At 63.0% G+C, this 13,094-nt stretch overlaps 1 protein-coding gene across 1 annotated transcript; it reads left to right on the forward strand.

Moving 5' to 3' along the window:
- Positions 1-2,519: 2,519 nt before the first annotated feature.
- VANGL2 (VANGL planar cell polarity protein 2) lies at positions 2,520-10,200 on the forward strand (the record flags this gene model as incomplete). The annotated part of the gene is made up of 7 exons (XM_080825043.1): positions 2,520-2,590; positions 2,730-2,850; positions 5,171-5,778; positions 6,503-6,639; positions 7,106-7,241; positions 9,017-9,248; positions 9,940-10,200. 7 exons carry the CDS (start codon positions 2,520-2,522, stop codon positions 10,198-10,200), a joined length of 1,566 nt encoding a protein of 521 aa, XP_080681169.1.
- Positions 10,201-13,094: the final 2,894 nt, after the last annotated feature.

The raw sequence follows: 13,094 nt of genomic DNA on the forward strand, positions 1-13,094 counted from the left end.
GGGTGAGGCTTTGTGTCTGTGTCCCCTAAACGTGTGTCGGTCACATGCTTTCCTTGACGTGGGGCTATTGACAGGCATGGTGAGGCCACGGGGCTGCCTCTAGGTAGCCGGTGGGGGGGTCAAGGAATGGGGGGATGGATTTCATCTCCCACAGTCGTGGCGGGCTCCCTGGGAGTCAGAGCAGCAGGTGCGTTCCCAAGGTCAGTGCCGGTTTCTTGCCGCGGGCCCCTGGGAGGGGCGTGGACACAGCCGGGTCTCGGTCGTGCTTCCCGTTCTCCGGTTGCCGAAGACCTGGCTTAGTTGGAGAGAAGTTAACAACTACACGAAGGCAAACCCGTTTCGGTTCTGAACATCGTTGACTTTATGACGGCATGCGACCTCGAAACGCCCTCCTGTTCTGGGAGCCACGGCAGCCCTTCTGGCCCTCCTCCTCCCCCGGCCGTGCCTTGTCGGCCCCTTTGCCTGCTCTTACATCCTGGGATTCCCAGATCCCCCGTATGCTTTCCTCTTCCCAGGGGGTCCCACCATTCCCACCTCGCACCCCGTCAGCACCTCCAGCTCAGACTCTCCTGGGTCTGGCTCCTCAGGATCCCCACTGCCTCCCTGACCGCCTGTCTCGTGGCCTTGAACTCAACCCGTTGGAAACGGAGCTCACGGCCTTCCTCCCCGGATTGGCCCCCCCTTCCCCCACGTGACAGCACCGCCATCTACTCTCTTGCGCAGGCACTCCCTGCCCTCAGCCAGACCCCAGTGGCCCTGCTGATCCCCCCCAGCATGTCTCACACCCGGCTGTTGTCACCTCCAGGCCCACACGCCTCCGTCCTCCTGTTCCCACGTCTGCTCTCCTCTCCCCCCAGCCCTTCCCTGCCCACACAGCTAACATCCTTCACAGGCTTCCCCTTGCGCCTGGAATAAAACGTGAGCTCCTCGCCTGGCCCAGGATCTCGGATAAGCTTGGCCCCTGGCTACCTGTCACCACCCTCTTCCTCAGCTCCAGTCCCACTGGTCGTTGCTGGTCCTTGAAATACACCGAGCTCTGCCGCCCTTGGTCGTCCCGAGCGCGCCTCCCTGCTGTTCGCCTCCACTCTGCCTGGTTCGCCGCTGCTCTCCCTTTAGGCTCAGGTGTCCTGTTCTCCGAGAAACTTTCCAGAAGCGCTCGGTTTCTGGCCGCGGCCCCCAGAGCCGTCCCTCCTGGTTTTCTGCTCTTTTCCTGTCATCACTGCAGTGGTTAGTTACTCGTATTCTGGTTTCCTCGGTCAGTGTGCACCTGCCCCACCGGCCCGGGAATGCGGTGTCAGGTCCCCGCCGTACCCCCGGGGCCTTGCGGGGAGCACAGTGCATGGCGGTCCCTGAGAGTGAGACCACGGGCTGGCGAGTGAGGCTGGGAAATGCGCGTGTGCGCGGCGGAGTCGTGCGTGCGCGACAGAGGAGGGACAGAGAGGAGATGGCACCATGTTGGCTGCTGGTCGCAGAGGGCTGGGCTCTGGGGGCCCGGGCAGGATGTGGGTCGGGGGTGGGGAAGCAGGAGAAGGAACAGCTCGCTCTGCTCCGAGGAGCGTGGAGGCGAGCGTGCAGAATGAGCATGCCGCCCGGAGCGCACGCAGCCAGGACCTTGCCTCGACCTTGCCATTTACGGACTTGAGGCTTTTAGAGAATGGTTTCTGCTGCCTTCTACTCCCCACTTGCCCCCAACGTTATCCACGGTTTCCATTCCTGACCTTGTCCCCTAGTCTGTGTGCGTGCACGTGTGCGGGCGTGCGCGCGCGTGCACACACACACACACACACACACACCCTGTCTCTGAGGCTCAGAGGGAGCCGCCAGCGTGACCTGGCTGTTCGATGTAGATGCTGGCAAGATGGTGACAGGAGCCCTCCTTCTGCGGGCATCCTCGGAAGCTGTGAGTCAGGGGACAAGGAGTTGACGGGGAAGGAGAGGCCTGGACAGCAGCCAGCTGCTTTCTGCTCTGTGAGGTCTCTGTTGCCCCAGCCTGCCGGCCTGGCCAGAACCTGCTCTCTCTGAGCCTTGGGTTTCCTGGCTGAGAATAGGAAAACGTTGCCCTGGCTCTCGGCCCCGGGGCGCGCAGGGTCGGGTCGTTCCTAGTGGCCTTTGCCGGCCGTCTTTCCTGCGCCCGCTGGCACGGCCAAGGGGTGCTCTTTGTAGGAGGCGGGGTCAGAGGAACTGGGCCCGCTGGGCAGACCGGGAACCTGGATGGACTATTCTGAGGTTGCGGTGAGGCCGTGTGCAGCCGCCCTTTGGGGACGGTCCTCTTCTCGGCCCTGACTTCCCAGGGAGCTCCAGCTGCTAACCAGCTGCTTGCTTTTCTCAGGAACGCCGCTTGATTTTCTCTGAGACAAGCCCACCCGTCCAGCAAGATAGAGTCCCTCAGGGTGACAGTTGATTTCCTGAAGGTGCCCCTTGGCCTGAAGAAGCCGGTGCTGAAGGAGGCGGCTGTGGGGCCCCCCAGAAGGCCCCAGCCCGTGGCCCTGGAGCGCTACAAGGCACGGCGTTCAGACGCCATGGACACCGAGTCCCAGTACTCGGGCTACTCCTACAAGTCGGGCCACTCCCGCAGCTCCCGCAAGCACAGGTGGGCCGGCGTGGGGGTGATGTGCGTGGTGGAGGGTGTGTTGGGGGTGCGTGAGAGGAGGGCGTGCACGGGGGCTGCTGAGAAGACCCAGGTCCCCCCTCTGACCTTCTGTGCCTGCTGCCCTGGCCTCCTGCTATAGGGACCGCCGGGACCGGCACCGCTCCAAGAGCCGGGATGGGAGCCGCGGCGACAAGTCCGTGACGATCCAGGCTCCAGGGGAGCCCCTGCTGGACAACGAGTCCACGCGAGGGGATGAGCGGGTAAGCCTCAGTGGGCACGGGGTTCGGGCCAGGGGGCTTCAGGCTGCTCCGTGAAGCTGGAGGTCCACCGATGGGGCAGGGCCTGGAGATCTGGGCTCTTTGGACAGAGGTCCTATCAGGGAGGGCATCTGGTGTCACACCTCCTTCTGCTTGGTGTCCCACGGTAGGACCCTGCTTCAGTAGAATTCAGGGAGTTTCTGTAGAGATCCCTTTGGAAGCAGCAGCCTCTTCCTCCCGGTGTCAGAGAGGTAAGGTGACCTGGGCTGTGTCCTGGGAATCACCTGGCTCCTCTGGCCTGAGGCCAGCCAGGCTGGTGGGCTGGGAACCCCAAGCAGGAGGGCCCCGTGCGGCAGGTGGGGTCTGAGAGTGTGGGCGGGGTTTCCCTTGAGCCCGGAGGCGTGGGCACTGCCGCCCGCGCCCGCACCCTCTGTTGCGCCCGCACCCTCTGTTGCGATGCCTGGGTCTGGAGGGAAGCAGGTGTGGGCGGAGTCAGTGGAGAAAGGAGCGGGAGAAGGGGGCGCCCGGAAGGACGCTGTCATTCCCAGAAGGGCCCGTGAGCAGGTTGCTCCTGCTCTAACCTCTGTGGCCCACTGTGCTCGCCAGCAGGGAGGCCAGGAGGCAGAAGGCTGTGCTGGATGAGGGCAGAGGTAGGATTTGAGGGGACTCTGGGGTTGCCTGTGTCTCACGTGCCTGCCGCGCTTCCTTCTCGGGCTGGAGACTCCCAGCTCCCTTCCCCGCACAACAGATTTGTGTCTGACGTGGGGACTTCCTGGGTCTCAGGAGCAGATGAGGACCTAAGGGAAGTATTCTTTCTCCCTCTTCCCCAGTCCTGTCCTCTCCCTGAGACCTGGCCTCCCGAGTTCTTGAAGGGACCCCGAGACATGGTCCGCTCACCTGCTGTGGGGGAGGAGGCCACACCCCCGATGCTTGGGGAGGGCGGGCAGCGCGTCTGCGGGTCACCCTAGAGTGAGGACTAGACCCAGTTCCTCGAGCTGAACGTGCTCAGTGCACCCACTTCCTTTCATCAGATCAGACTCTCCTCCCATCTTCCTTCGGAAGGCCCAGTCACTGACCCTGCCAGGCATCTCCTGCACTCCCCAGTCGGCGTCCTAGTCCTGAGACGCGGTCCCCGTGCTGTCCAGGAGTGAAGGGTGTGGGCACTGATGGCCACTGGGGGCCCCTCTGTGGGATGGTGTCCGGCTGCAGCAGAGGTTGCTCGAGTGAACCCCACTCGGAAGGACACTGGGGACCTCAGCCTGTCTACCCCCTTGCCTCCAGCAACAGGCAGCTGCAGTGCTGCGGGCCAGCCAGAGACCCGGGTGGCCCTAAGTGTGTCTGTCTCCCATGCCCTGCACTGGTCACTTGCCTTCCCCCTCCTTGCCCCCCGGGGTCCTCTGGCCTTGGCCATGCTGCTTTGTTTCAGGTCACCCCCTTCGTCAAAAACCTAAAGTGGCTCTCGAGGTCTGGGGAGTAGGTGCTTCTGGCTTAGCCCAGTGTGCAGGTGGCCCGCTCCCGCTCCAGCTGGCCATGCCTGACTCTCCTCCTGGCTTGTGCCCCCTGCACGTCCTTGGGGCGCCTCAGCTCCCCCTGCCAGCCCCCGAACGTTCGAGTGATTCATGGGGGGCTTGTTAAAATGCAGGTTCCGGCACAGTCGGCACGGGGTGGGGCCTGAGACACGCGTTTCCAGCAGCTCCCAGGAGGTGTCCACGCTGCTGGTCCACAGACCATGTTATGAGTAAACAGGACTTAGGGATTGTTGAGTGAATTCAGTGATTCTCAGTTTTGGATGAACGTGAAAATCATCTGGTCTTTGTTTTTTTATGATTTTTTTAAAGATTCTGTTTATTTGAGAGAGAGCGTGAGGGAGCGTGAGCCGGGGGATGGGCAGAGGGAGAGGGAGAAGCCGATCCCCCAGGATCCAGGGATCATGACCTGAGCTGAAGTCAGATGCTTAACTGACTGAGCCACCCAGGCACTGCCAAATCATCTGGTTTTTTTTTTTAAAAAGGTGGTTTTCCTCTTGGGTGGGATCTGGGCATCGGTGTTCTTTCCCGAGCTCTCTGCTGTGTGCCCTTTGGTCCAGGTCTCAGAAGTGCGAGCCCTGCAGAGGCCAAGCTTGGCCAGAGTGGATCTTGGTAATGTTTTGGTGGTTGCACATTGGCTGACGGCCGTCTCTTCTCTCTTGTGCTCTGCTGTCTGTCCGCCCTCCCTGCCCCTCCCCTTCCCCCCCCTCCCCTTCCCCTATCTCCCCCGTCTCCTCTCCTCTTCCCCTCCTCCTCCCCAACCCCCGCCTTCGATGCCTCTGCCCCTCCTGCTGTAGGATGACAACTGGGGGGAGACGACCACAGTGGTAACGGGCACCTCAGAGCACAGCATCTCCCACGATGACCTCACGCGCATCGCCAAGGACATGGAGGACAGTGTCCCGCTGGACTGCTCCCGTCACCTGGGTGTGGCGGCGGGGGCCGCGCTGGCGCTGCTGTCCTTCCTCACGCCGCTGGCTTTCCTGCTGCTGCCTCCGCTGCTGTGGCGGGAGGAGCTGGAGCCCTGCGGGACGGCCTGCGAGGGCCTCTTCATCTCCGTGGCCTTCAAGCTGCTCATCCTGCTGCTGGGGAGCTGGGCCCTGTTCTTCCGGCGGCCCAAGGCCTCGCTGCCGCGCGTCTTCGTGCTGCGCGCGCTGCTCATGGTGCTGGTCTTCCTGCTCGTGGTGTCCTACTGGCTCTTCTACGGCGTGCGCATCCTGGACGCCCGCGAGCGCAGCTACCAGGGCGTCGTCCAGTTCGCCGTGTCGCTGGTGGACGCCCTGCTCTTCGTGCACTACCTGGCCGTGGTGCTGCTGGAGCTGCGCCAGCTGCAGCCTCAGTTCACGCTCAAGGTCGTGCGCTCCACCGACGGCGCCAGCCGCTTCTACAACGTGGGCCACCTCAGGTGTGGGCACGGGCCTGAGGGGAGGCTGGGGGTCTGCAGGGCGCATGGGAGAGAGCCGGGCGTGGGGGCGGCGGTGAGGAGCTGGGGGGCCGCAGGCTGCAGTAGGGGACTTTGCACGCAGTAGGTTTTAAGCAGCGCAGGGTCCTGGGGCCGGTTGGGCTGGGAGTTAGGAGTGGGGAGAGAACGAGCAGTGAGCCACTGGGGACCTTAGAGAGGGCTGGACCAAAGAGGAGAAAGGTGTGGGGCGTGAACAGGGGATTTGGGGAAGCACTTCCCTGGCCTTCTTGGAGGCACAGCCTTGGTGAGCCCTCAAGTGCGCGGTCGCTGGGATGAACTGGCTGGAGGACGGACCCCCAGGACCCCCAGAGGAAGAGATAACGGGGGAGTTCCTCTGCGCCCCCCCGCCCCAGGCCCTGTGGAGTTATCTGGAGCACCTCCTGGTCCCGGAGGGAATCTTGGGGGACTCTTGGGTGGTCCTTTGCGGGGATCCAGGCCCCGTGCCCTTTCTTCCCTGGGCTTCAGCACAGCAGGGAAGGACTAGCAGGCCCTGCCTGGGGAAGGCTTGGGAGCCTGGTAAGTCGACCTCCGGCCCTGAGCCAGGCTTCTTGGAAGCAGCTTGTCCCTGTGCTTGTCCTTTCCTGCCCTGCCGACCTGCCCTGATGTCTCCCTCCCGGCACCCCTTGTCGGTCCCTTCTCCCTCCCCCTCCCGCCGTCTCCCCCACAGCATCCAGCGAGTGGCAGTGTGGATCCTGGAGAAGTATTACCATGACTTCCCTGTCTACAACCCCGCCCTCCTCAACCTGCCCAAGTCCGTCCTGGCCAAGAAAGTGTCTGGCTTCAAGGTGTACTCCCTCAGAGAGGGTGAGCGGCCCTGCTCCCTGCCCTCCCGTCCATCCCAGGCAGGGCGCGGTACCTGCTCCCCGTTTCTCTCAGCCTCTTCCCTTGCTTTCCCCGGCCCCTTTTCTTCTGTTGTTTCCCCGGACTCCAGGCAGCGGCTTGCTGTCCCTCCGTGCTGTGGCGTGTTATTCCCGCTCCCCCCATTCTGACTTCTCTGCTCACCGGCTGTGGTCCTGAGCCCTCAGCTCTCTGAGCTCCAGGGCCCCCTGCGCCGGGGGAGCACGCGCAGGACTCCTGCCCTCCAGGGCCCTCCTGGTGGCCGTCCTGTGGGCCTCTCCCAGCCATGGCCAGGAGGGTTGAGGGTGCCGGCAGTACCACGGGGGTGGGCACGGCCTCATCCGACGCGTCAGGTTGCCGTCTCCAGACTTCCCGGGATGGGAAGCGAGCGCGCTGGGAGGTGACAGTGCTTGTCTGTCCTGCTCCTGCGCAGAAAACAGCACCAACAACTCCACGGGCCAGTCCCGGGCTGTGATCGCGGCGGCTGCTCGGAGGCGGGACAACAGCCACAACGAGTACTACTATGAGGAGGCAGAGCATGAGAGGAGGGTGCGCAAGCGGCGGGCCAGGTGGGTCTGGGCGCCAGCCAGGTGTGGGCGGGACTCTGGGCCTGGCACGGGGGCTGTGGGCTGAGCGTCTGTGTCCTGCGGCTGCCGGGACAGACCCCCATGCTGTGCACCGTAAACCCGCACATGCTTCTCAGCTCACAGTCCCGCAGGTCAGGTCCTCGGTCTGTGTCAGGCCAAAGTCGGGACCACTCCCACCTGAGCCTGGGTCCTCTTCCAGGCTCCCCGGCCCCTGGAATCAGTTCCTTGTCACCTGGCCTCACGGGCAGTCGGGATAGGGCAGTCCGATGTTTCCAGCATCATGTCTACCTCCTGGAGAAAACTCTTTTAAAGAGCTTACTGGATAAGATCAGGCTGGCCAGGGTCATCTCCTTGTTTTATGATGTCCGTGTCAACTGACTTGGCGCTGCAATTGTATTTGCAAAATGTCCCAAGCGAGCGGAACACCCAGGAGCGGGGAATCTGCTGGAGGCGAAGAAACGGGGTGTCTCGGAAGTCTGCCCCCACCGCGGAGCAGGGACCCGGCAAACCGTAGGAGCCTTGCCCGCGGCAGTGGGCCTGAGGCTGGACTGGGCCTCCTAGCAGTAGCTCTTGGAGGCCTGCTCAGCCGATGGTTCCTTTTACCTGCAAAAAATGAGGTTCTGGCGCTCAGATCTTGGTACATTCTGCAGTACCGTCCTCACTCCTCCCTTTGTCCTGTCCGCATTATTACGTACACTTAAGTCAGGCCTGAAGAGTCTTTCTTGGTACCTGCTGCTGCCGCGTCCCGCCGCGGCTTGTTGGGATCTCCATGGGGCCTGCGGGCAGGAGTGCGGCCCCGGATCTGACCACCCCCTGTGCCCTCTGCCCCTCCTCCAACGGTCTCCAGGCTGTAAGGGAGGAAGGTATGCCTTCTGTCCCAACATGAGGCTGGTGTCCCCTGCCATAGGTCAGAGACCAGCAGTGCCATTTCTTTTTTTAAGATTTTTTTTAATTATTTGAGAGAGAGAGAGAGAGCGGATGAGTGGAGGGGTGGAGGCAGAGGGAGGAGCCCAATGCTGGCTCGATCCCTGGACCCTGAGCTCATGACCTGAGCCAAAGGCAGATACTTCACCGACTGAGCCACAGGGCACCCCTGTATGCTTGTAACGCAGATGGACTTTTTTCTCCTGCTTCCCCTTAACACGGTTCTTGAGACGCACCCCTGCTGCGGCGAGTCCGGTGTGTAGCATCTTGTCGCTGCGCCGTGGGTCACGGGTGACTCCCGCCCCCTCGGCCGTATTTGGATTACAGTCCTCTTCCCTCTTAGCCTGTCTCGATGGACACGGACGTTTTCATTCTCTGGTGGCCAGCCGGGGAGGGCTTTGCGTGTCTGTAGCCGTCCAGGTCTCTCGTGAATGGTGGGCTCACCTCTGCCATCCGGCCCTCGTGTTCTTGCTTTTCTCTTCTGGTTTGTAGTCAGTTCTTTGCAAACCCACCCCCCAGACGGATGTCTGCTCTGTGCCTGTTCGTTTGTCACCCAGCGAAGCGTGATGGGGGGTCTCGGGCAGCACGGCGGCTGCGCTCTGTTCCCGGAGCTCTACAGCTCTTTCCTGCCTTGCCCCCCCCACCCCCCACTGCACCGTGTGTGTGCACCGCCCCCCACGCACACCCCTATAGCCCAGCCCTTGGCTCAGGTGGGTTTGTGTGCTTCCGGCTCTCCCCACCCCGAGCCCTGACCTCGTTCAGGCTGCTGGAGGGTTGGAGCCGAGGGGGAGATGGGAGGTGGGCGTGTGGTCCAGGCCCCTCCTGTCCCCCAGGCTCGTGGTGGCGGTGGAAGAGGCCTTCACCCACATTAAGCGGCTGCAGGAGGAGGAGCAGAAGAACCCCAGGGAGGTGATGGACCCCCGGGAGGCGGCGCAGGCCATCTTTGCCTCCATGGCCCGGGCCATGCAGAAGTACCTTCGCACCACCAAGCAACAGCCCTACCACACCATGGAGAGCATCCTCCAGCACCTGGAGTTCTGCATCACCCACGACATGACGCCCAAGGTAGGCCCCCCCTGCCGCCGGCATCCCGCCGCTCCCTGCTCCGCCCACCATCCCACGGTGCTCTCACCACACCCGCCCCGCGGCCCTGCCCTCCCCCCCCCCCCGCCCCCTGTGGTCTCTTCTCTCATTCCTGCCCCCCCAGCTCGGCTCTGAGTCAAGTTCCCAGGTGCTGAGGAGCAGGGGCGGCTTCTGGACTCTTCCGGGGCCACTGAGACCTGACTCCCATCTCTGCAAGTTCTGTGTGGTTGCCACACCGAGTCCCCCCTGCCCCTTCACCACCGCTTTTGTGCTTTTTTGAGCCATTACCCTCCCCTCCGCTGTACTGTCAGCCCCCTAGAATTGCATCCGGAGCCGCCCTCGGTGAGCGGGGTGACAGCCTCCGTGAGAGCTGATTGCAGGGGAAGGAAGAACCAGGGAGGGCTTGTGGCCTAGCCTGGTGGGGGCAAGTGGCCGGGCGCAGGTCCTGACCCCGGGGCGCCCCCCTCTTCTTTGCACTCCGCTCCCCCGTGTTTCATATGAGGGCCTGAAGCCGAGGGGCTCTGCCCCTTTCTGCTCTGTTCTAGACGGTGTGGAAGCAGAGCGTGAGCTGGGGGACTTCTTGGTGCTCTCTGGAAGCCATGCCCCCCGGGGTGGGGGCATGAGGGGATGGGTGGGTGGGAGAGACGCCCACGCAGCCCCTGGCCCCCCGCAGGCCTTCCTGGAGCGGTACCTGGCGGCCGGACCCACCATCCAGTACCACAAGGAGCGCTGGCTGGCCAAACAGTGGACGCTGGTGAGCGAGGAGCCGGTGACCAATGGGCTCAAGGACGGCATCGTTTTCCTCTTAAAACGCCAGGACTTTAGCCTGGTGGTGAGCACCAAGAAAGTCCCCTTCTTCAAACTCTCCGAGGAGTTTGTGGATCCCAAGTCGCACAAGTTTGTCATGAGGCTGCAGTCTGAGACCTCGGTGTGACTGAGCCGCAGGGCCGGGGGCGCGGGCCCCTGTGGGCGGGGGGCGGGCTCGGCCCCCGTCTCCTGCCGCCCTTCGGCCCCCTGCCCCCGTTTCCTTTTACTTGAATTGACCCCCCACCCATCTGCCCCCTTCCTCCTTGGTTGCCCCACGGGAGCCTCAAGAGGCCCCTGCGTCAGCAGAGCCTGGGGAGCTCGCTCTCCGTCCCCAGCCCTCACTTGGTGTCATCCTGCGGGAAGCCCTGCTTCTCCCTCTCTCCCTCCCGGATGGCGGTCTCTCCTGAGAGGGGGCAGGGCCCTCCTGAGCCCCCCGCGCGCCCCCCAAACCAGGTTCTGGTAGCAGTTTCCGCCTGTGGCCCCGATGAGGTGTCCCGGGGGCACAGACATGACTCCAGAGAGCCACCGTGCCAAACTCCTCCAGACGGAGGGTCGTCCGCTCCTGCCCACTCAGCCGGCCCGGTACCATCGCTGAGTCCTCGGGGCAGGGTACCCGTGCGTCCCCCTGACTCAGCCCGGGTCAGGGGTCTCCCTGCTGTGGTCATTGGCTTCGTCTGTCGGAGCCTCCCCCGCACAGCCACACACATTCAGAGCAAGGGGGGATCCTGCCCTTCAGCCCTAAAGTCTCTGCCTTGTCTCTGAGTCATATGGTCTCCCGGGACCATAGGCAGACTGAGGCAGAAACCCTCTGTGACCACCTTTCCTGGGCCATGGGGGACGGTGCCTTCCCTCACTGGGTCCCTGCTGGGCAGCCTCTGAGGGAAGGATGGGAGAGACCCCGGGGAACATCGCGGACCCCCACCCTGAACCTGCCTGTACCCTCGTTCCCGCCTCGCTGGGCCAGGTTTCCCCTTCCTGGGGAGGGATGGCGAGTAGACGCCAGCCCTGATTTAGTGGCTTGCCGCCCGCGACCCGACGACCCCTGCGGTCTTAGACCAACGCTTTTATTTCCTCCCTGACACCCCCCCCTGCCCCCCTGTGTGTCTTCTCTCCGCGCCAGGGACCTGTTGCCTCATCTCGTTTGGGGGGGAGCCGGTAGTTCCTCCTCATCCCCTGCCTTAAGCCCACTTCTTTGCCTCAGGGGTCTCTTTTCCTTGGCTGGCCAGGGTCCCCTCCTGTCTCCCTGCCTGGTTCTCTGGGCGCTCGTCTCCCTCAGTGCTGGGGTGAGGGGCCAGGATCGCCGCCCTCGTGGGTATCCGTCCCTCGCCCCGTTGAGCTTCTGTAGTCTCTACACCCGATCTGAATTCTCTAGAGTTTAGGTCTCTTTTGGAGCAAAATTCACCGGTGTTCTAAGACATATTTTCAGTGTAAATCTGAGCCTTTCACTCAGACGTGTCGTTTTAGCCAAGGGAACTGGAACCTCCAGCCGGGATCCCCGCGGCGGACCATTGGCGGCCGGGCTGGAGGGTGCCCCCCCCCCCCCGGGCCGGGCCTCTGAGTAACTCGCCCCTTCCCGGTCCCATCATCTCCCGGCAGACTCACTGGTTCTGGGCACGCGGAGCACCCCCTGGGCTCAGATCCCCACTGGTGTCTGGCCAGGGAGGCTTCCTGCCTGTGGAGGGGCAGCCCTCGAGTTGGCCTTTCCCCCGTCCTCTCTGAGAAAGCACATCTGTCCACCCGCCACCTCCCAGACAAGGCTCTTCGGCTCGTGCTGCCGCCGTCCGCACGGGCAGTGGGTTGGGGCCTGACTTAGGCAGCGCCCGAGGGAAAGGCGTCCTGTCCTGGGGGCTGCGGGAAGGTATCTTTTCTTCTCTTCAAGGACCGGGTTTCCGAGGAGTCCCTCCTGGGTCGCATTTCTAAATACCTCACTATCCTGGAAAATGGGGCCTGGATGGTGGGCGGGCGCGGGGTGTGGTGTGACGGGAGGACCCGGTGGGGGCGGGCAGACGGGAGGACCCGGTGGGATCCTCGTTGTGGCCCTACGTTAGGGGTGGGGGAGCGTTTCTTTTCAGAACCTGCCATGTTTTTAATCACTGTGATTTTTTCATTCCTTTTTCCGGAAACAAAAAGCAAACTTTCCCCCAACTCTCTAAGCACTAAGGGCTGTGACTGAGAACGGTAGCGTTTTGGTCCTTTGCGTCGGAACTGTGGTATCTTTGTCTTCTTTGACGATTATTATAATAATTATTATTATTTTTTAAAATGTCAGGATGAGTTGTCAAGTGTTCGGCTGTGTGTGTCTTTTGCTTCTCCGCACGGGGAGCTGTCTTCATGCTGTGAACTGCTGCGGGGCGCACCCCGGGCCCAGGCCCCCTGGGCACTGTCCCCCCTGCTCCGCCGCTCCTGCCACGCTGGGGTTTCTTCCTCTTCTCCTGTGGGGGCCACGCCTACCTGTGGCCCCCTCACCGCTCCCCCAGGACCCCGGGTGGGCGTGTGGCCGGGTCTCCGGCCTTCTCCAGCTCCCCCCAGCCAGGCCTTCCTTGTCGTCACCTCGGAGCGCCCTGGGGACGCTGCACGTCTGGCCTTCACCTACCTCGCCACGCTGCCTGTCCCCACGGGTCCCGTTTCTCTTACACGACCCTTCGCGCTCCGTTGACTCTCGTTTTTTCTTTTTGATCCTCCCTTGTTTCTCCCCATCTCCGTCCCATCTGAGCCTTTCGTCTCGCGCTCCACATCCCAACCCCGCCATGGTACCTGTGAAGAGGCAGTGGGACCCCTCAGAGCCTTCTCATCTGAAATACCCCTTCCCAGAGTCTGCGCTTCTCTCCTCTGTGGGACCCGAGGAGCTCCCTCACCCCTCCGCGCTGTCCGTCCGTCCGTCCGTCCGTCTGTCCGTCCGTCTTCTCTTCCCCTGCCCTTCCCCCAGGGCAGCATCTGCTGATGGATTCGGTCCTGGTGTGTGACTGTTGTGATCTGTTGTTCTGTGCGCGAAAGGAAGGGGGCTTGTTTTGGGTCCCTTCC

This window comes from Martes martes (genome assembly GCF_963455335.1).
Source record: "Martes martes genome assembly, chromosome: 15".
Lineage (NCBI taxonomy): Eukaryota > Metazoa > Chordata > Mammalia > Carnivora > Mustelidae > Martes > Martes martes.